This window comes from Amblyraja radiata, chromosome 10 (assembly GCF_010909765.2).
Source record: "Amblyraja radiata isolate CabotCenter1 chromosome 10, sAmbRad1.1.pri, whole genome shotgun sequence".
Taxonomy (NCBI): domain Eukaryota; kingdom Metazoa; phylum Chordata; class Chondrichthyes; order Rajiformes; family Rajidae; genus Amblyraja; species Amblyraja radiata.
In genome coordinates, this window is record NC_045965.1 from 42,815,548 (window position 1) to 42,838,591 (window position 23,044).

Here is a 23,044-nt window from a genome sequence, read left to right on the forward strand (position 1 = left end):
TTTAATGATGATATGAACAAGGAATGAAAACCCAGTTCATATTGAGTGTCATAGCATCATTAAAGCAAAATTTGACATGTAACTTTGTTATATCTGAAGAAGCTCAGAAGAATGTCAAACTAAAATCAAGGTTGTCTTCTAATAACTGGATGTCAAAACTTATTTACTAAGATCATGATATCGTATTAAGAGACTAATGATAGACTCAATTTGTGTAACTATTGGGATAAGTACAGCGATAGCTGAAGTGCTTTGAATGCCATTTCTATGATAAATGCTATGAAATACTAATATGTATTTCTAAATGAGGTAATAAAGTGATTCATTTAATTACATTTTTGTTTTCTTGTTAATCTGATAATACCGTCGGCAATTCAGTAGGATCGCGACAATCATTCTTGCAAAGATTACTTTGCCAAGTTTAAGCTCCCAGCTCTCAGAGTATCCTAGCAACAATAATCGTTCAAGCCAAACAATACACTGCTCTGAAATGCAGTCCATCTTAGTGGAAATGCTTTTGAAGAAATGGTAAAACTGAATGTCTCAAAATACTGGAGTATCAGGTTTGTTACTGTGGGGTTGTGGGTGGGTAAGTAGTGAGTTGGAACACTTATGTTGAATAAGTAGTCTATGCATTTTGGTTGAGGTTTATACATTGTTGGTTGTTATGGGTTTTTGTTGATGTTGTCAAGGGAACAGAATGCAAATTATTGAAAACAACACCTCAGAACTTGATTTTAGAAGCAGTACCTATTTCTGTTGCTAATCATTGACACTGATTCTACTGCAGTTAATTGTTTTGATGGGAGAAGGAAAAACTACATGCAAATATTAATTTCAAGATAAGATCAGGTCTGTAGATCAAACATTACATTGAAGTGCTAGATTTTATAAAGAAAAATAAAAACCCTTGAATGGCTACTATTGGTAGTATATTCTGTTATTTGTTCAAAGTTTGAAAACGTATCTGATCGTGCAGGTTTACGAGTTTGGATCCCTCCAAACTTTTGTATTAAATAACTGAGGGAGACTTTGGACTTCAGAATGGTGGATTCAGGGAATTTCCATTGCCACAACTGCAGCATGAGCTTTAGGTCCTTTGGACTATTAGAGAAGCATAAGGATAAATTTTGTATAGGCAGTTGTTTTGGAGATTCTTCCTTGTTAAAAGAAAACCCAAGAAGCCGCCTGCCTAAAAATCATGGAATTCGAGTTAACAGAATAAATGAAGCAACAAAAATAAACACTCCAGATCATATGGTAAGGCAACTGTATATCTCCTGTATTTGCATTTTTAGGTACTTTACACTTTCAGACTATTTTACAGTGTTTGCTTTTTTTAATCTCCATGCATGCTCTCATTTTCTTTGTCTAAAATTCGCCTGTTATTGATTTTTGTTTAAAACACGTTTCTTTCCCATGCGGTGGTGTTACTTTCACCATATATTGGTGTACCATGGGATGAGAGATTCTTTATGGTTGAGGCTCCTGGTAATATTCATGATAAGGAATGTAAAGCGAGCCGTTTTGACCCTTTTAATTAATGCATTCAGAAAGTCATTTCTAAATTTTCCTTCAATGGACCACACCAATAAAGATGGGTTTTTTTTTAATTTACTCGCAGACAGTGAAATGTAGAACATTCTTGAAAAGTTAAAAGTAATGCTTGAAATAATAATCTTATTTTCGGAGATCCGCAGTGGGTCATGTGGTTTGAAGAAGGGTCTCGACCCGAAACGTCACCCATTCCTTCTCTCCAGAGATGCTGCCTGTCCCGCTGCTACAGCTTTTTGTGTCTAACTTCAGTTTAAACCAGCATCTGCATTTCCTTCTTACACATGTGTTTTAAATGTTTGATTAACATCAATTTGCAGTAAACTATATATATCATACCATGAAAGTCTATGGAACTTCCCTTTCTTTCACACTTCTACTTGTGAACATGTCTTTTTATTGTGCCATGAACCCTTCTATCCTGTTTGATTTTTCACACTTAATAACTAAACTCTTTATTTCCACTATGTTATTGGACATGTTGCACTGTGTGCCATGGATTAATTGTGTCATGGATTAATTGGATGTTGTTTCTCCTCAATATGGTGTTCATAAATTAGTTGAATTCAAATGGCGTGCATTTCTTTTATTTGTATACATTGTATAATACAATGTATTTGTATACATTGGGTATGCAGCAAAGAATTTCACTGTGCCTAGACACTTGTGACAATAAAGTATTCCATTCCATTCTAACCGATGAGATGCTATCCGTGATTCAATGAAGCATGGAATATAGTGGAATTGAGATTATGATGGAGCTATTTTCAATATTAGGTTGCAGCTTTCAGAACTGTTGGATGCCACCTGGGAGGATTTAAACTGGATTTGCAGGGAGATGGGATCAAAGCAGTAATGAGGTAGAAGATAAACAACACCAAACTTTGTTAATATTCGTTAATATTTGGAATATGAGAGCTTATGACTAAGTTGACAGCTGAGTCCACATCAGGAGATTATGGACTTGAGTCCCATTTACAAAAGATGTAAAAGTAGACATTTAAATTGATTTTACAATTGGGGGTATTGTCTTTCAAAAGAGGCATTGCAAGTGTCCTTGTGACTGTTGCTTGGTGAAGATCCTGCTGCATTATTTCGAAAAGAAGCAAGGAGATGATTCTTGGATGATACTTATCCCTGAATATTGCTACAACCAATTTTCTCATAATCAAAAGAGCTTTCTGAAAGAAATCTGCATGTGTAACACTTTAGAAGTATGTTATTTCTGTAAAGAACTTTGGTGCAATGCAATTGCAAATTTTTAGTAATATTGGCTCCTCTTTTGTTGACATCATCCATCAAATATCTTATTTCTGCTATACCGTGGAAATTTCAGCAGTCAGCCTCAGTTAATATAGTAAAAAAAAGTTTTTATTGGTGAAGATAAAACAGTTGTTATAGCTTAGAATTTATGTGGTCTAATATTTTGAAATTGGATGGGGAAATCATAGAAACTCATTCCTGAAGCATTGTAATCAGTCTAGGATTGCATGCTTCATGTCACATTCATTGGATGTATATGTGTTGTCAGTGAGAAAACCATCAAGACATCTAAATATGAAATATTTATAGAAAGGCCAATAGGTGAGGTAAATTTAGTGGCTTTTGTGTGGATTCAGCATGCAGCGTTGTAATCTCAGGAGTGGAGGAAAGGGGGAGGAATTGTGTTCTCACAGTTGATTTTTAACAAGGATCTAAAGGGGAAAATTATATTAAATGAATATATCAAGAATCTTCAAATCCCCTTTGCATTAATGCAGAAGAAAATCCTTTCTCAGCTGTCCTCGCTCCCAAATCTCATGCTGTCTGATTACCCTTGCTCTGCCCAATTTCCAATCACCCACTCTGTTTGAACCTTTCTCTTTCTGGACCATTTTAGTGGATAGTCTCTTTTGAATCTATGTAATGAGAGAGGGTAAAAAGCTATTTGCATGTTTTAAATGTGTGACCTTCAAATCGTTATTCCTCACTTCATAAACAAATGAATCCTCAAGGTAAATGACAACAAATTAGTTGTTTTTTTAAGATCTTATATTCATATCTAGAATAGGGTATTATAGTTAAAAGGATGCAAAGTGCTGGAGTAACTCAGCAAGTCAGGCAGCATCTCTTGAGAGCATGGATAGGTGAAGTCTTGAGGGTTGAGGCCTTTCTTCAGACTGGTAGTAGGGAGGAAGAAAAGAGCCCCCATAATTCTCCCTCCACCCTTACAATCAGTCCGAAGCTGCATTATTTAAGCTGTAGGCCTGACCTGCTGAGTTGCTCCAGCAATGTGTGTCCTTTTGTGTATTAACCAGTATCTGCAGTTCCTTGTTTCGAAGGTATTATAGTCGATGAGCACACCTCACTCAAATTGCTTTTAAATCCCATTTCTGCTGATTCTGAACTCTGAACAGGATAATATTACCCTACCATTAGTATGCTAGATCATCCTGCTGATGAGAGAACATTTCCTCACATTGCTGCAAATCCATTCTAATAAATTGGGCACCAAAATTTATACGGTGAAAGAATTTCTGCTGATTTCCAATTTCCATTAGATGCACATTTGTACTAAGTGTGCAATTCAATACCATCTCTGGTTGTCTGAGATTCTGTAGTAGAGGTTAATCCCTGGCTTTTCATTGAAGCACCTTTTGTATGTTACAAGGCTGAGTGACTTAAAAAATATATATATTTTCCAGACATTTGATCTCTCGTAAACCAATGGTCATTCATTTATTCAACTTGTGTTTTAACAATTTCTAAGAAAGAATATTTAATTATTTTCTCTCCCAATATGAATACTGTGCACCAGGAAAAGAAAAACAAGAGCAGAAGCTATCTACAGCAACAAGAGGAAAATAATTATCTTAGTATCAATTCACTCAATGAAGGGGAATTTAATCTTTTGCAGATACACCAACCTGAGGTCAGCTTGGCTGACAGTCGTGCCTTTAGAAGATTGACTGATGAGGTAAGGAGGGAACCATGTGAATAATTGTGATATTAATTACTGGAAAATTCCGAAGTAATGAAAGTAGTGAAGCAATCTGCACAAGATAGTGGAATAGTACAAAATCTTAAATACTGTATGGTTAATGTAATTCTGCTGTAATGATTATTTTGGCGCCTAGCCTTGCGAAATGGAAGTAGAAAAAGTGATTTTTTTTTCGATTCTTGATTTTCCAGATAGTCATAAGAGTCAGACAGCGTGGAAACAAACCCTTCGGCCCAACTTGCCCACGTTGACTAACATGCCCCATCTACACTAGTCCCACTTGCCTGCATTTGGCCCATATCCTTCTAAACCTATCCTATCCCTGTACCTGAATAAATGTGTTTTTATGTTGTGATAGTACACTCATCACCCTTTGTGTAAACAAAATATATGCCCCACAGGTTCCTATTAAATCTTACCTCCCTCACCTTAAAACGATGTCCTCTGGCTCTTAATTTCCCTGTTACGGATAAAAGACTCTGTGCATTTACCCTAACTATTCCATTCCATAGTATCTTGTAATTTCCACAAAAGTGGTCTTGGTCCTTGTTTGGTGAGTTTTGAGGTTAAATCTGTATCCCAATTCGGGTGAGGCATTCCAACACATGATTCTCATCTGTCTAAGTGCTCTTTATTTATCTTGCTACTTATTATCTTGCTACCTCAATCAAGATAAAAACATGTTTCTATTTCGCTGCTTTGGAGACACCACGTTTTGTGATCTTTTATTTGAAAGCACATTTCTGATGACCACTCAGAATCTCAAATTTGCTTTTAAATCTCATTCAAAGATTTAAATTGAGTCTCCAATATTCAAAAGTATCAATATTCAACTAAGCAATAATTGAAAAGTTGGAGAATATAAGTAAATGTTCAGAGGAGACGTAAAGGCAGAATTTGGTGCTATGATTATGGCATGGCACCATTAGTGAATCCAAATGAGTGACGTTGCAAATAATCACTAAAACTTGGATTTTTTTTTAATTTGGAATATGGGCATCTCCTGTCTGGAGCATATATTTCCCACTCTTAATTGCTCTTCAGTAGGTGATGGTCAGGCACATTACTGAGCAGCTGTAGTACTTCTGCTGAAGTTACTTCCAGTTGATTGATGGACAAATTCAAGAGTATGTATGCAACGTGGTGTTCTAAGTCAGTGGTTCTTAACCTTTTTGGCCCCACGACCCCATCAGACATTCTTGGTCAGTACCGTGACCCCCCAAAACAAAAATTTTAAAAACACAACAGCCCGATTTATTAAAACATGTCTGCCAAAACCAGTCAATAGGATGGTTGAAATTGCTTCACAGCCATCAAGCGATCAAAACGAAGATGAATGCTCGACAGGCAGCTTTGATCACAAGCCTATTGTGTGCCTTCATTTTCAGAATTATCATGGTTGAGAATCCAGCCTCATAGCGATAGGTTGAGGGGGACTGGACCAATAGGGCCAGAGCCCTCTTCGAAAGAACAGGACAGTCCTTCACTTTCAGCCAAAATATGGCGAGCTCTTGTTCCATGAAGTCACTCTTGAGCTGCGCTTCTTCATGAATTCAACCTTCGCAGCCACGTCAATATTGCTGATAGCACTGTCTTCAACGGAAAAGGGTTGGACGATCCACTCATAACGAGAGCGGTCGTCCAGTCCGGGGAAGTACCATTCGATGGCTTCACTAATTGCCAGAAGGTGCGTTGAGATCTCCTCGTGGAAGTGGCATTCAGCATCTGGCGTAGCATCCAGAAGAGTCGTAATCTCAGGGAAGATAGTCGTGTCACCGTCCTGGACTCTTCTCTGGTAAAGGTGAATCTTCCTCCTGAACGCTGCCACTTTGTCACGAGCCGTGTGTAGCATTGCGAGGTTTCCTTGAAGTGACAGGTTCAAGGAATTCACCTCGGCCAAAAAGTCAGCCAAGTAAGCAACCTTCATCACGAACAGTTCATCCTGCACCTTTTCATGAAGCTGATTCTCCTTCTCGGTACACCCTCTCTCCAAGAACAGTGCTATTTCCTCTCGAAGTTGAATCACACAATTGAGAACTTTACCACACGAAAGCCAGCGCACCTCTGTGTGGAATATCAGAACAGTGAAATCGGCGCCCATTTCTTCACACATCGCTCTGAAGATTCTTGAGTTTGTTGCGCTCCCTCGGATGTGGTTCACAATCTTCACCACATCTGAAAGCACTTCTGGAAGACCAGGAGGGAGAGTCTTCATCGCTAAAGCATGGTGATGTATCATGCAGTGGGTAAAGGGGACATGGGGAGTGACATCCTTCACGAAGGCTTTGAGGCCGGATCTGTTTCCGACCATGGAAGGTGCCCCATCTGTAAACACCCCGACAAATCGTTCCCAGCCAAGCTCATGTTTGATGAGGGCTTCCAGCATTCTGAACACATCTCCCCGAGTGGTGGCTCCGAGAACAGGTGCTCCTCCCACATGGCTTCTCCGTCGAGGTAACGAATGTAGACTGGCAGTTGGGACATGAGGCAACATCTGTTGACTTGTCCAGTTGCAGTGAATACACTGGACTGCTCTTCACAGCGCTCACTACTTGCAGCAGAATATCATTACTCATATACGAGATTCGACTTTTGACTGTGTCATTCGAAAGGGAAATCTGCCTGAACTTGTTTGACTGCTGTTCCCCCAGCACCAACTTCGCTGCTTCGAGAAGGCATGGCTTGATAAGCTCTTCACCGATGGTGTGAGGTTTCTTAGTCTGTGCGATTCGATAAGCAATCTGGTATGAAGCCTCCAGCGTTGCTTCATTTTGACGAGCGCAGTGACCCGTCGAATCGATGCGGAAACCCTTGAGTGAGGCTTCTGTTTGTTTTTCCACGCCCTTCCCCGCCAGGTCGCTGTGACAAGACTCCAAATGGATCTTCAGTTTGCTGGGATTCATGCACTCGTGGCTCAAAACTTTGGCACAGATAACACATTGTGGCTTGACCATGGATTTTTGAACAATGCTTGTGAAGCCGAACTTGAGAAATTCTTCACTATACGTGCACTTCTTGGCAGACATGGTTCGCAACGCACAGTTTGTGTGCGTATACGTACACGCATACGCGAACAAAATACTGTGTGTGGTATGTACCTTTGTTAGGTTCCTAAAAATGGGCTCAACAAATTGATATGTTATGTATAACCCCTTCATGACCCTCGGAAAAACCCCAAATGACCCCCATGGGGGTCACGACCCCCCGGGTTAAGAACCGCTGTTCTAAGTCAACGTGTTGAGGAAACCAGGGGAATAGGCTATTTTCAATCTTGTTTATGCAATGTGAAAACAGAAACTATGAAACTATTGAGAGAAAACGTGCCAGATATAGCAACAAACTTTAGAATTGGGAACGTTTTGGTAACTCAGCAAACTAGGTAACTAAACAAGAATATGGTTAAAAAATAAGCCAAGGTCAAGTGTGAGAGCAGATTGACTAGGAACATAAAAACAAACAGAATGACCAGGAACATAAAAACCAATAAGCCTCCCAATAGTTAGCGGTAATTAGAGGAACAGATATATTAGTAAATCATGGAAAGGTGGCAGAACAATGAAGTTGCAGAAGTGGGGGATTTTAATTTTCCTGGGATTGCCTTGGTTGCAAGTGGGTTCGATGGAGTGTAGTTTAAGTGCATCCAAGGAAATTTTGAGGCAATATGTACATAGTCCTCCAAGAGACAGGCAGTATTTGACCATATCTAAGAAAGTGAAATTGGGAATGTGGAACAGTCACCATAATTCTTTTAAGTTTCAAGGCAGTTAAGGAAAGGGATGAAGTTGGTCCTGCAGTGAAGGTTTTGAATTGGGAGTAGGTTGCAGACCCACTTGCATTGAAATGTTACTGTACATATTAAAAACATTTTTTAATATGCTTAGGAACACGATGTGTGTGCCAAACATGATGAGGATGAGGGTTTTAGATGCGAGTTGAGAATATTTTCTGCACAGTAGTTAATAATTGGATTCGTAGCTGGAGGAGGTGAGGCATTTAAATAGGCAAGACATAGATGATGCAGATCTAGAGGGGTTAAATGCAATTAATGTAGATGGGTAAAAATGGTCAGCGTGGATGAAGTGGGCAGAAGGGCCTGTTTCTGTGTTCCGATTCTTCTACAGCTCCGACTCTATGACTGGCAGTCAAATTCAAGATGGAAAAGGTGGAATTTATAATAGAGAATAAGAAAATGGCAGAATTAAAACTAATGTTTCGTGATACATTAGAAGATACAAAAACTGCAAGAAATATTAGAGAATAAAAAGGTTGGCTAAAATAGGAATTGACATAATTCAGTATCACCGGAGAAGTTGCTGAGCTTAAAATGCAATAAAATTCATTAATTCTAAAAGACCTTGTGTTGTACATCCAGAATTTTGTAAAGAACAGCCCTTGTGATGGTGAGTTATTTGGTTATTATCTTTTTAAATTCTATAGATTCTGGATTTGTTTCTGTGAGAATGGAGAGCAGAAATTGTGAGGCCACTGTATAAAAAAGGGAAAGAGAGAGAGCAGGGAATGGCCTGTTAGTCTGATATCAGCAGCAGGTAATTTCCTAAAGTTTCTGATGCAGAATAGATCACAAAGTGTATGGGGCTGAGCAGAGTTGGCATTCTTCTATAGAAACATAGAAACATAGAAAGTAGGTGCGAGAGTAGACCACCAGGTCCGTCGAGCCCGCACCGCCATTCGCTCATGGCTGAACACTAAACAGACACACTTACCCACAAACAGTAGACACAAGACACAGAACACAAGACACTACCCTCCCCTTTATACCGCTATCACCCCTCTCTACCCCAAGAACCTCGTGATCTCCTGGGGGAGGCAAAAAACCGGATAAAAACCCAGGTCCAATTCGGGAAAAAAATCCGGGAAATTCCTCTCCGACCCCAATCCAGGCGATCGACACTTGTCCAGGAGATCACTCAGGTCTTACTATACTAACCATACCTAGGTCCATATCCCTGCCCTCTCCCCGTAGCCCCTTATCCCCTTGGCAGCTAAAAAACCATCTATTTTAGTCTTAAATATATTTAACGTTTCTGCTTCCACTGCTCCCTGGGGCAGTGAATTCCATAAATTAACCACCCTCTGGGTGAAGAAGTTCTTCCTCATCTCAGTTTTAAAAGAGCCCCCCCTTATTCTGCAACTATGTCCCCTAGTTCTAGTTTCCCCAATCATTGGGAACATCCTCGGTGCATCCACCCGATCAAGGCCCCTCACGATCTTATATGTTTCAATGAGATCGCCTCTCATTCTTCTAAACTCCAAAGAGTAGAGTTCCAGCCTACTTAACCTTTCCTCATATGTCAATCCCCTCATTGCAGGAATTAATCTTGTAAACCTTCGCTGCACTGCCTCCAGGGCTAGTACATCCTTTCTTAAGTATGGACCCCAGAACTGTAGACAGTATTCCAAATGTGGTCTCACTAATACTGTGTACAGCTGCAGCAAGACCTCCGTGTTTTTATACTCAATCCCCCTAGCAATAAAGGCCAAAACTCCATTGGCCTTCCTGATTGCTTGCTGCACCTGCATACTAACTTTTAGTGATTCATGTACTAATACCCCTAGATCCCTTTGCGTTGCATTACAACGCAGCTCCTCATTTAGAAAATAACTTGCCCTATCATTTTTTTTCCCAAAGTGAATGACTTCACATTTATTAGTATTAAATTTCATCTGCCAAGTTGTTGCCCACTCACCTAGCTTATCTATATCCTTTTGCAGACTCTTCCTATCCTCCTCATCCCCTACTTTTCCTCCCATTTTTGTATCGTCCGCAAATTTTGATATATTCTATGAAAGGAAAATCATGTTCTACAAATGACTGGGTTCTTTGAGGCTGTGACTGGTACAGTTGATAAGGGGGAAACCAGTGGATGTGGCGTATGTCTGAAGACATGGAGCAGGATGTATGCTGACTGATTGAGAAGTGGTCATTGGACAGAAAGCAAAGAATCAGAATAAATGGATCCTTTTCTGGTTGGCAACCTGTGAATCATTAGGTACAAATAGGACCCCAGATATTTACTGTCTATTTTAGCAATTTTGCTGAGTGAACCGAATATTCAATTTCTAAGTTTGCTGATGATGTAAAACTGGAAGGAATTGTGGAATTGCAGGGAAAGATGTAAAGCAGCTTCAGGGTTTTAGATAAGGTGCATGAGTGGGCGAGAGCATGGCAATGCAATATAATGTGGAAGGATCTACTTTGGTACCCAGCTGAGGAAAGCAGAGTATTTTTTAAATAATGGGTAATTTTGACGTTCAGAGCAACCTAAATGTGCTAGTGTGAAAGTCACTGAAGGCCAACAAACAAGTGAAAAGAGCCATTAGGGTGGCAAATGATGCATTTGCCTTTATTACAAAAGTACTTGAATGCAAGAACAGTGACCTATTGCAATCTCACAATTCTTAAGGGTTGTGTGAATCTGCACATGGATTCTTCTGCTCTCACGGGCTCATTTCAGAGTTGCTGTATGATGCAAGATTGAGTGGACTGGGACTGAATTCTTTAGAGTTTAGAAAAATAAGAGAATTTATTAAAACTTGTTAAATTCTTACAGGGCTTGACAGGTTGGAAGCAGGGAGGATGTTTCGCCTAGCTGTGGAGAAAGGAATCGACTCAGAGTAAATGGTAGACCATTTAGAATTGCAGTAGATGAGAAATTCTTCACTGAAAGGGTGATGAATCATTGAAATTAATTGCACTGGAGAACAGTAGAGGCTCAATCGCAGAGTTTATTTCACTCAAGGATTGATAGATTTTTTGATATAAAGGAAATCAAGACATATGGAGAAGGTTCAGGAAAACAGCTGAGATACATTCAGCTTTAATATCTTGATTAATAATGGAGCAGGCTCTATATCCACATGGACTACTTGCTTGCATTCTTGTGATGTTGGAAGGGCGCTAGCATAGTTTGCAATATTTTATCACCAAATGACCGATTTGACTCCACAGCAGTCTAGAGTGAATCAAGGATATCCAGGACAACTCATTTTTGGTAAGTATATAATTCAAATTTCAAATACAGTTGAAGGTGTTTAAGGCTTTATTACTGCTTCCAAAACGCCTGCAATCCTGTCAATCTATTTGCAAAAATTGCTGTTCATTGCACGTTTTTGAGGAACCACGTTGAATTATAAAATGAAATGTTAAGACATAAACATGTAATAAGTTGATAAATTTCAAGCTTGGATCAGAAATTATAATTAAAAGTCTACTCCTGAGATGTTAATTTGCAAATTCTCCCCACAGGGTGCTTATGATGCTCAAACGTTTTGGTCTATTTGTTTTCTTTCAGCAATGTCTGGCAGTTAATTTTGAACAATGGAACACAACATTTTATTTTTCTTGTTTTCATATCAATTTAGTTTCACAAACTACGGATGTCAATTGAAGAAAGCTTGCCCATGTATGGGTCCTGGCAAGAAGAGGTATGTGAAACCTTATGGTTTCATTGGCTGGTTGATTGCTACATGCAGGATACATCAACATAATCATCTCAATGAAATTTCAATTTGCAGCTCTTTTTGGCTTCAACTAGCACAGAGTTTAAAGATATTTTGAGTTATTCATTGCATGTCCCAAATAAATTTTTATCAAAGGAAGCCACTGTGCCCATCACTGACCTTTCAGTTCAGCAACCAACGTGAAGTTAATCCAACTCCATCTCTTCCCATATTCCCATACTTCAAATATTTAAGGCCATTTCCTTTAAAAGTACATATTTTCCGTGCGTTATTCTCTCCATGTCAGACCAATTATAAATGTTTAATAATGCGTCACTTATCGTTTGAAGTATTTATTGCAAATACCAAAATGCTGCTTGAGAATTCCAAGGGTACTCACTATAAATGTAGCATGAACTGCCACCATGATGTGATAGTCTCAAACGGTCCACTCAATAATCCCTATGTTGCTATTTAATTTGCAATTGAAATTTTGTGACCATGGCAATCTGTTGAACAAATAATGGTACTAATTAGACCTGAAGCATACCGAGAGAAATCACATCAGGATGGAAAGCTGGACGCAAAGCATTTTAATAAGATTGGAGTCAATTGATTTTGTACTAAATTTGATCATGGAGAAGGGAAAGATAGACAGAAGTTCAGGATAAGGTATTAGGACTGGATCAGTCAAATCTGGTAGTGGGTAAAGCAGTTTCATGGTATTTAAGAAGAGAGAATTGGTTAAAAAAAGTATCCCCATCATATTGACTAATGGCTTGAGCTACCTTAGATTTGCCTGAAGTAAAGTTGAAGGGGATGGAAATAGATATTTAAGGAGCCAGTCTAGCAAAATATTGTTTCATGTATTTTTTATTTCTCTTTTTATCTCTGCCTTCTGATTATATTCACTTCATGAGCATCAATCCCTCTTTTTAAAAAGCAGAAGGAATGATATTAGACATGCCCATTAATGTATGAAAAATATAAAAATCAATTATTTAAATTATCACTAATGTTTAAAAGTGGATGTTGTGATCGATCACTCTTCATCAGATGACGTGGTTAATTCCAGCATTCATCTCTGGAAGATTGAATTCAAAGATTCAGTGCTGCACCAAAATTGTCTTTACGATGACATTTTGGAGTATTTTAGTTACTTTTTCTAATTTTTGTAAAATAATAGGCTTTCACGGAGACTTTTAAAGCTACGGTATGTGGTTACATTGATTGATGATCTTAGCAAGAATATCATTCTAGGATTGCCCCAATGTTCTACATCCTCCACTTGAGAAGCTTAGGGGGATCTGGGCTTTGCTTACGTAGCATTTATAAATGAATGGCTTTGTCACAATTGCATTGTCAAATTGGTTTAATGCTCATATTGGTGAAATTAGCAAAATAAAATTATGTACCAAATTGTGTGAATCCAAGGAAAATTGTTCTGTTCAAAAAAAAAGTTCCTCTAAAGAAAGCTTAATTTTAATATATCTACATTGAATAGCATGAGGCGAGTCCCAGAATCCAGAGGGACTTGGAACACCAGGAACGCGTACGAGAAATAGCAGAAGTGCACGGACGATATCTCGCAGATATTCAGACTCGTAACAGGGAATTGGAGGGGCAAAGAGATGGTAAGTAACTTCAAGCTAAGAAACTTTATTTTTTACTTATAGTAGACTAAAATGGACTTTGCTTTCAGTTAAAACATATATTCTTTAGTTACAATACTTTTTTTCACAATGTTAGTTTGATTATCTATAATCTCTTGGTATCAGACTGAACCAATGTTGATGAGTGAGTCACCTCCAGCATCTCATAAGTATCTCATAGTTTGTAATCTATCGGTGTCCGACTAATATTATTGATGACTGAGTCGCTTCTGACTCGAGAAAGTCTTACCATCTGTAAGGCCACTAGCAAGAGTGCAATGGAATTCACTCCAATTATCTGGTTGTGGAACTAAATTGAAGAAACTTGACAGTCCAGGATAAAACTATCCTCTGGATGGACACTCCATATACTGCGTTAAACATTTGCTCATTTTGCTACCAGTCCACCTTCCACTGTGTGAGATGTACTATAAGAATTTACCAAGTTATCAGCAGCAGCAGCAGCAGTTCCCAACCTTGTAGTCTTTAACATCCTGAAAGTTGAGATTGAATCAACAAAAACACCATGTTCCTTTATACATCACCCTGACTTGAAAATATGTTGGCATTCATCCATTATTGATGGGTCAAAATCCCAATGAAACAGTGGTGTTTGAACCTTAAATTGCTGGCTGCAGCAGTTGGAGATCGAGGCCTCTTACCATTCTGAAATGGCATTGCATCTCCTTAATGTACAATGACAATAATGTAGACTGTTCACTATGAACTGTCAATTCGTTTTTGTTTAGAAATCCGTCATCGGTTAGAAGAGCTCTCATCTAAAGAGAATTTCGCAATGCATGTTGAACAGATGTTGCTGGAACTCAAGGCACAGGAGGAGAAGAATCAGCATGCTTTGGATTCACTGCGAGAGCAGATTGAACTCCTTCAGATGGACACTGTGTACGTATAAATACAAACTAGAGCAACATGAACATTTGTAATTGTAATTAGTACATTTTCCTTTTGACCTTCATTTCTTATTTTACATTCATTGCAAACTAGTCCAAATATACTAGTTTGGATCTTGGTGGTAAATGGAAGCGAGTTAGGAATTTCCATGCATGCAAAACTAAACTGTGACAGATTTGGGATCCTAAATCATTGTTTGTTCCACAAGAGTCCAGATGGTAGAGCTCTACCTGACTAAGGTTCTACATCGAGTCGTTTCTTGGATTCTGTGCCAAGTTAGGTCTAGCTAAGTTTCACAATCTGATTAACTTACTTAGGGATGTTAGGATAATGAATTCATGGATATGAAGCAAAAAGCTCATTTAAAAAAAAAAAATTTAAATTTGGTTTTATATTTCCGATTATATTTATTTAAACCATAATTTAATTTTTTTTTTAACTTTTAAATGTTTCAAAGACATTTTGAAATGGTTAAATTACCTTAATAGTTTTTATAACCAGTGAAGGTAATGCCAAGACTATGCTAGCTCTCAAATCTTTCAGGCTTTGGGATGCTGTTGGGGGTCCCCCTTAGCTCCGGCTTTGCTGCTTCACCATCCAAATCTGCTGATGGAATTCTATGTATTCTCCCTATATTCTGGTGCAAACCATCTGCCTGTTTATATAATGTTTAAAGTAGTACTGGACTGTTTGCTAACAACTTTAAAAATCTCATTCCTGGAAATCAAATCCACTGTTGATGTTTGCAAATCAATTTATTAGCTAAATAATCATGGTATCCAGGATAATTAATAACACTGTTTTCCCCTCCTAATGCTTGCATATTACCCCACCATTTGACTACTATTGTGGTCTCATGCACAGGTTCAATAGTAACATTCATTGTAATTATTAACTGATTTTTTTCTGGTGGAATATTTTGTTCAATGGCTTTAATACAAACAATTTGTAAACTCAGCATGATGCACAATTTTGGTCTTAAATTAGTGAAAAATGTTACATTTAAATATTTTCCTTAAAATCAAATTTTACGAGCAGAATTTGTTCCATTTTAGAACAATAGTGAAATGCAAAAGTATTGCAGATGCTGGAAATTTCAAATAAAAACCTATAATACTATAAAATACTCAACTACGTCTGTCCTGATGATCGTTGATCTGAAACACATCTTTCTCTACAGATCTTGTTTGACCTGTAGTTCAAAACTGGGTTAGAAAGTCAGCATGATTTAAGGATGTTCCAATACTCATAAATAATCCTGTACGACAGCCACATACATAATCATATCAGAAAGAAAGAATAAGGAAAAGGCATATATATATATATATATATATATATATATATGTGTATGTATATATGTGTATATATATATATACACACATATATATATATATATATATATACGTAAGGTCATGTGATAGGAGCAGAATTGGGCTATTTGGCCCATCAATACTCCGCCATTCAATCATGACTGATCTATCACTCCCTCCTAACCTCATTCTTCTGCCTTCTCTCCATAACTCCTGACACCCGTACTAATCAAACCCGTACGTTCCCATATAAGGGCTTTTATGAAACTTAATAAGGAAATGTTTCTCTCCCAGGCACTCACTTTGGGATTGATTCACTTAAAAATCATTATGAATGTTGTTGATTTGACAAGAAAATAGCTATTCTGTAATTTACTGATTTGTAACTGTCCTTGTCATAGTGTCAAGCAAAGTTCAGTCAATGTTGCGGAGAGCTCTTCAATGGAGAAAAAGGAACATAAAGTGACTCTTCCTTTTATATCATTTCCCAGTTTTGACAGCCTATCTACTGAAATAGGGTGAGTTGAAAACCTGTTTGAAATGTTGCTAGAATACCAAAATTTACCCCTGGTGAAATTGACCATTTTTCCACACTGGAGCTGTATTATTCAGAATGTTATGATTTCCATGTGTGTTGAGTCAACTGTTTCAGCCAATACTTTATCATGATTTAAAATGACATCTGATGCAATAAGATTTAACCAGTAATTCCTCAAACTTCTCAGCTTGTTGTAAGGGGGCAGTGTATTGTTTCCTATTATTACCCATTCCATGTCTTTGTAAGGCAACTCAGCCAATGCCACCCTCCTGCCCTTTGCATGTATTTTCTTCTTCTGCTAATCACCATTCCTTGTCTTGACCCTTCTGCCAAGAAGAATAGTTTATGTCCACAGAGATATTCTGTGATTTTAAATATCTAGATCACATGTCTTCCTAATGCCTTCTGTTCTTAGTAGAAAAAACACCAATTGAGAGGGAGAGTTTGGGTTGGCTAGGACAGTATTCTTTGGAGCAAAGGAGGTTGAGGAATGATCTTAATGAAGGGTATAAAATCAAGAGGGGAATAAATAGGGTGAAAGCATGGTGTTTTTCCAAGGGTCGGGGAATTAAGAACTAGAGCACATAGGTTTAGGGTTAGAGGGGAAATATTTAATAGGAACCTGAGGAGCAACTTTTCACACAGTGGTTTGTATACGGAACAAGCTGTTAGAGTAAGTAGTTGCAGCGGGTTCAATAACAACATTTGACATACATCAGGGCAGGTACATGGATAAGAAGGTTCAGAGGAATATGGGCCAAATGCAGAAAATGGGACTTGCGTCATTGGACATTTAGTCGGAATGGAAACGTTGGGGCAAACTGTCTGTTTCTATGCTGAATGACTAGAACTCTAAGACTTGATACTCATGTTACAGTTGAACCAGCCCTAAAGGTTCATCATGACCTCCATGTACTCTGTGCCTGTTTATATAGCACAGGATTTCATATGCTTTTCAAATCACTTTCGCTACCTACAATATGCTGCCAATTTCAACTATTTCTGTGCACTTATTCCCATTTCTCTTTTATTAGTGTCCTTGTATTTTACTTTAGACTTTAGAGATACAGCGCGAAAACAGGCCTTTCTGCCCGTTGAGTCTGTGCCGACCAGCGATCACCCTGTATACTAACACTATTCTACACACTTTGGAGTGGGAGGAAACTGGAACACTCAGAGAAAATCCACGAGGTCACAGGGAGAACGTATGAATGTACAGATAGCACCCGTAGTCAGGATCGAACTCGGGTCTCTAGTACTGCAAGGCAGAAACTCTACCACTATGCCATTGTGCCGCCCCACATATTGCACCCCCTTGAATTGCTTGTAGAAGGTCCATTTCTATCAAAGTGTACGATTTTGCACTTTAAATATTTTCTGCTTACCTTTTCTCCAGCCTAATTCCTCTTGAAATCTATTAAGATCTTCCTAGACTTCACTACATGTTCAAACTTTGTCAACTGCATGTTTGGAAATTGTGTTCTGAAGTATTGGTTATTATATGAAGAACAGTCTTGGTACCGTCCCCGAGGAAGTAAAGCCATGCACCTCCTTCCAGACTGACAGACAACTGTTCACTGCCACTCTTATATTCTGTCACATGATCTTTTTCCTACCTATGTTGCCACTGCCTCTTATTCATGAGTTTATTAAATGTTTTTCCTAATTCCATATACACCACCATATTTGCATTTCTCTTATCAGCCCTTATCAAGAACCAGAATCAAGAACCAGAAGACTTAGAAACCTCAAGGGAAACCTTTTCACACGGAGTGTGGTGGGTTTATGGAACAAGCTGCTGAGATAGCTGATGTTGCTATAACAACATTTAAAAGACTTTTTGACAGGTGCATGGATAGGAAAGGTTTAGAGGGTTATGGGCGAAACACTGGCAGGTGGGACTTCTGTGAATGCGGCACCTTGGTCGGCATGGGCAAGTTGGGCTGAAGGGCTTGTTGCTGTGCTGTATGGCTATGTGACTCCGTTACCTTGTCGAAGGAACACGCTATCAAAAAAGCAAAAGGAGGCCAATACTGAAAGTAACATGTGTCCTATTGAGAACTTGGTACATCTTAATTTACCATCTGTGGAATTAACCTCCGTGACACAAATGGTTAAACAGAGAAATAAAAATTCTAACTATAATACAGCTGTGGAAGATTCATAAGCAAGAACCTTGGATTGTTTGGTCTTGTACTGTATCAAAAACTACTCCTGTCTGGGAAAGGGCAGTTTAGACTGATAAGCCCGGGCCAATAGAATTATCGAAGCCAAAACTTTTCTTTGGAGCCAATGCGCTGGACAAATATACAAGTATAAAATGAAGAAAACATGGTAAGAATGGTGCACCTGGTAATCAATGTATGACAAGGGCATGACCTTGCAAGCCAATGAAGAATCAATCATGTAGATTATTACATGCCCACAGCAGTTGGCAATGAGGATAAAAAGTGGGAGGGATGAACATTGGTATTACTTTAGAATGGGGAAACAGCATGCAAAATAAGCCCTTTGGCCCACCAAGCCCATGCCGATCATCGATCACTTGCACAGTTCACTAGTTCTATATTTTATCCCACTTTCTCTTCCACTCTCTACTCTCTACACATTAGGCACAATTTTATGGAGGCCAATTTTAAAGCGATTTTTAAGACATTTGGATAGATGGGAAGTGTTTAGATTGATATGGGCCAAATGTAGGCAAGTGGGACGGACTAGCCCAGAATGCCAACATGATAGGCATGGACAAGGTGGACCATACTGTTTCCATGCGGTACAGTTCTAACTCCTAGTAATTGCAAAAGACACTTATATTTAATTTTTTTTTTAATAAATTGTACAGTGAACCTCGTTGGTTTAAATAGTGCAGAAAATAAACAAGTACTCTGGACCCCTTGCTCCAGTCACAAACCTACTCGTGTTCCTAGCCCCTGGAGAACTGGACCTCAACCCTGGCTGCACTCCAGACCACAGCTCTGGGCACCTGCACTGCCTGCACTCCAATTTCCCAGCTCACATTCAGCATTGAGTAAGCCAGGTGCCAGAGTACCAGATGTTTCAACTGTTTGGATGTTGGATTATTGGACTTTTACTGTAAAATGGATGACTATTCAAAGGGATAGACAATTGGAGGACCACATCTCATATTTTGCTTGGGCAGCTTACAGCCCAGTGGTATGAATATTGATTTCTCTCACTCCAGGTAGCCCCGGCATTCCCTCTCTCTCTATCCCTCCCCCACCCAAGTCGCACTAGCTTCTCGTTTTCATCCTACAAACAGCTAACAATGGCCTTTTTCCTTTATCATCGTTACTTTTTTGCATATCTTTCATTCGTTGTTCTTTATCCCTCCACATCACCGCCTATATCTCTCGTTTCTCTGATCCCTAACCAGTCTGAAGAAGGGTCTCGACCCGAAACGTGACCCATTCCTTCTCTCCCGCTGAGTTACTCCAGCTTTTTTGTGTTTATCTTCGGTTTAAACCAGCATCTACAGTTCCTTCTTACACACTATTCAAAGGGAAATTGAATAACATATGGGCAGTTAGGTAAATGGAGCAAAATAGGTGGTGCTTCATTGAGTTCAGGGTTTGAAGGATTCAATAGCTATCTTGTGAAATGTTATGATCCACTTAATTTGAATTTGACTCTCAACATTAAAAAATTAAAAAATGAAGTGCTGAATGACGGCTGATCGTTCAGTTTCTGTGGCAAGAGAAAATTAGATGTTTAGTGTGTGTCTTCATATATACTTTTCATTAGGTTTTATATTTACTTGGTGACCAAGTATTCAGAGGCTGATATTCCTGTGGACTTCAGTACAAATGAAGATATCTTAGTGGAGGGTTAAAAGTGGAGACTTAGCAAATGCCCGAATCATAGTTTCTTTCTTTTTCAGAGCACTGAAACTAATCTACATTCAGAATGGTGGGAATGATCCTGCTATCCTTGCCCAGATGAGTGGTCTTCAGGCAGAGGCTCAACATCTGGAGAAGTCCATTCGTCAACCAAAAGAGAGAAAGAAAAGTCTGTAAAGATACACCAAATTTATAGAAATCTAAAACAACATTTTATTTTTGGAATAATTCATGTTGCAGTAGAAATTATTATTGTCCTGCTGCCTAACAGTAACTGTTGCATTCTTCAATACAGAACACGAGCCACCTCATAAATCACTGGATGCTGAGCTCCTGGCTGTGGAACTTGAGAACCAGCTCCTGGAAGATGAAATACTGAAACTAAAGTTCCAAAGGGAAAGGAGGAAGCCTGTTGATGGTAGGTCTTGGACTGTCAGAAATGGGCTTATGCATACTACATGAATAACTTAATGTACTTGAGTAACAGTGGAGGAACAATCTGCTATTTTGAAATAAAGCAATTATGAGTAAAATTCCTATTAAATTTCCAATCTTCATTAAAATTAATTTGATATGATTGATGACATTTGTTAAAAAGATTAATTGTAAAATCAAAGATTAATTGTAAAATCTTTCTAGTTGGAAGGGTCCTGCTGAAATAATTTGAGTTTGACACTAATTCTGGATCGTCAGGGTGACAGAAGTTAAAGGACTCGGAGTCGAAGGTGATTGCAGCTTGGGATTTTAATTTGTTGACACTACCTGCGAGTGATATAGAGATATTCTTTGCTGTCTGCCACCACAATGAATGATGCATGTAGATGTGCAGGAAATCCATCCGTTTCAAGTTTTGAGAAGGATACTTAAAGGTCACAGGTATCTTAAGGGAGAACAGAGAATGTAGCACACGAACAGTCCCTTTGGCCCAGGGTATCGTTGCCAAATAAAATGCCAAATTAAAATAACCACTTCTGCCTGCATTCGCTCTATATCCCTTCATTCTCTGCATATCTATGTGCCTATCCAAAAGCTTCTTAAATACCTCTCTTGAATCAGCTTCCAACACCAATCATGGCAGAGGATTGACCTTATCCTTGACCTTATAGTTGTGCCGTCTAATATTTAGCATTTTCACCTGAGAAAAAGGTTTTAACTGTCTATCCCGTCTAAACTTATCATACTTTTAGAAACTTCTATTAGGTTTCCAGTCAGCCTCTGACGGCCCAGAGAAAACAATTCAAGTTTGTCCAACCTTTCCATATAACTAATACCTTCTAATCCAGACAGCATCCAGGTAAACCTCTTCTGCACCCACTCCAAAGCCTCCACTTCCTTCCTGAAATGGGGTGAACAGCACTGCACCACATTATTCCAAATGCAGCCAAACCCAAAGTTTTATAAAGCTACAGCATGACTTCCTGACTCTATACACAATACCTCAACCAAACATATCATACACTGTCTTAAAACACAGAATTATATCATCATAATGCTGTACAGTATGGAAACCGGCATTTTGGCACAGCTTATCCATCCAGGTTTGCAAGCTGGGCTAGTCGCATTTGGCCCATATCCCTCTAAACCTTTCCCATCCATATATTTGTCCAAATGTCTCTTAAAAAACGTAATTGTATCTGCTTAGATTACTTCTTCTGGCAGTTCATTCCAGAGACGGACTGCCGTCTGAGTGAAATATTTGCCCCTGATGTCCCTCTTAAATATTCCCTTCTCATCTCAAGCCTATCCCCTCTAGTTGTAGAATCATCTACCCAAGAACAAAAGTGAGCATTTACTTTACCCATGCCCTTGCGGGTGAAATAACAGGTTGTGCATCTGTTGTGGTTGTGGTAGAGTGGGTGAAAGCTGGTAGGCTGAAGGATGAATAGAAGTGAACCAAAGGAGAAGCAAAATAAAAGCCAGGTGTTTTTAAAGATGGGACATAGAAAAAATTGCAAATGAAGGTCTGTTGCTGTGCCTTCAAAGGTATACAGTATATCTGAAGATAAATGTTAGCTGAAAAAATGTCAGATTATTATAGAAGCTTTTAATGGCCAGTATTAGCAATTTTTGACAAAGATTAATTATGATATAATCATAGTACCCGAATGCACTGTACTCGTTGAAAATGTATTTTAAGTAAATGTAAGTATATTGTATACATATGTTTGCTAGATTTATTATATACATGCATCTCAATATATTTTTGGAAAATCTATTTTGCATTACTGAAATATAATTGCACCCGAGTCCTTCAAAGAATTGAATATTCTTGCTTGTTCCTGCTTGTTGGTCTGTGCATGTGCTGTGCATTGAGTTGTAGCTATTGTAAAATGTTTTATAATTACAATATTTTTCAGTGCTTAAATATCAAAATGAATCTAATTTAAACCAATAAGAAATATATCCATATTATCATTTGTGTTTGTGTGAGTGAAAAAATTGTAATAATCGATTCATCTCCTGTTAATTGTAATTCTTAGAAATATTTAATAAAGTATTTTGGAATAGGATAAATTGTCTGTTGTTAATAAGTCAATATTCAATAGAAAAATTTAAAAATGACCTAAGAAAGAATGGAATGAGAAAAGACCAATCATTCCATAAATCCATTTCTCACAAAAGAGCCAAGCAATCACCTCAAACAACTGTAACCATCTATTTAATATATCGTTCTGAAACGGGTCTTCCTCTTCGCTCACTGAACGTAAATTACGTCCTATGTAATTTTATTTGATGTCATTACGGGATGAGATTTTCATGCTCTGAAACAAGCAAGCTGT

At 38.4% G+C, this 23,044-nt stretch overlaps 1 protein-coding gene across 1 annotated transcript in view; it reads left to right on the top strand.

Moving 5' to 3' along the window:
• The first annotated feature begins 459 nt into the window (after window positions 1-459).
• Window positions 460-23,044, top strand: part of ccdc17 (coiled-coil domain containing 17) — a 52,079-nt gene continuing 29,494 nt past the window's right edge. Inside the window, exons 1-8 of the mRNA XM_033027818.1 lie at window positions 460-1,260; window positions 4,352-4,510; window positions 11,918-11,980; window positions 13,500-13,629; window positions 14,397-14,550; window positions 16,271-16,387; window positions 20,306-20,433; window positions 20,560-20,682. Coding sequence (XP_032883709.1) covers window positions 1,045-1,260; window positions 4,352-4,510; window positions 11,918-11,980; window positions 13,500-13,629; window positions 14,397-14,550; window positions 16,271-16,387; window positions 20,306-20,433; window positions 20,560-20,682 — 1,090 coding nt within the window. The 5' untranslated portion in view covers window positions 460-1,044. The remainder of the gene's footprint in view (window positions 1,261-4,351; window positions 4,511-11,917; window positions 11,981-13,499; window positions 13,630-14,396; window positions 14,551-16,270; window positions 16,388-20,305; window positions 20,434-20,559; window positions 20,683-23,044) is intronic.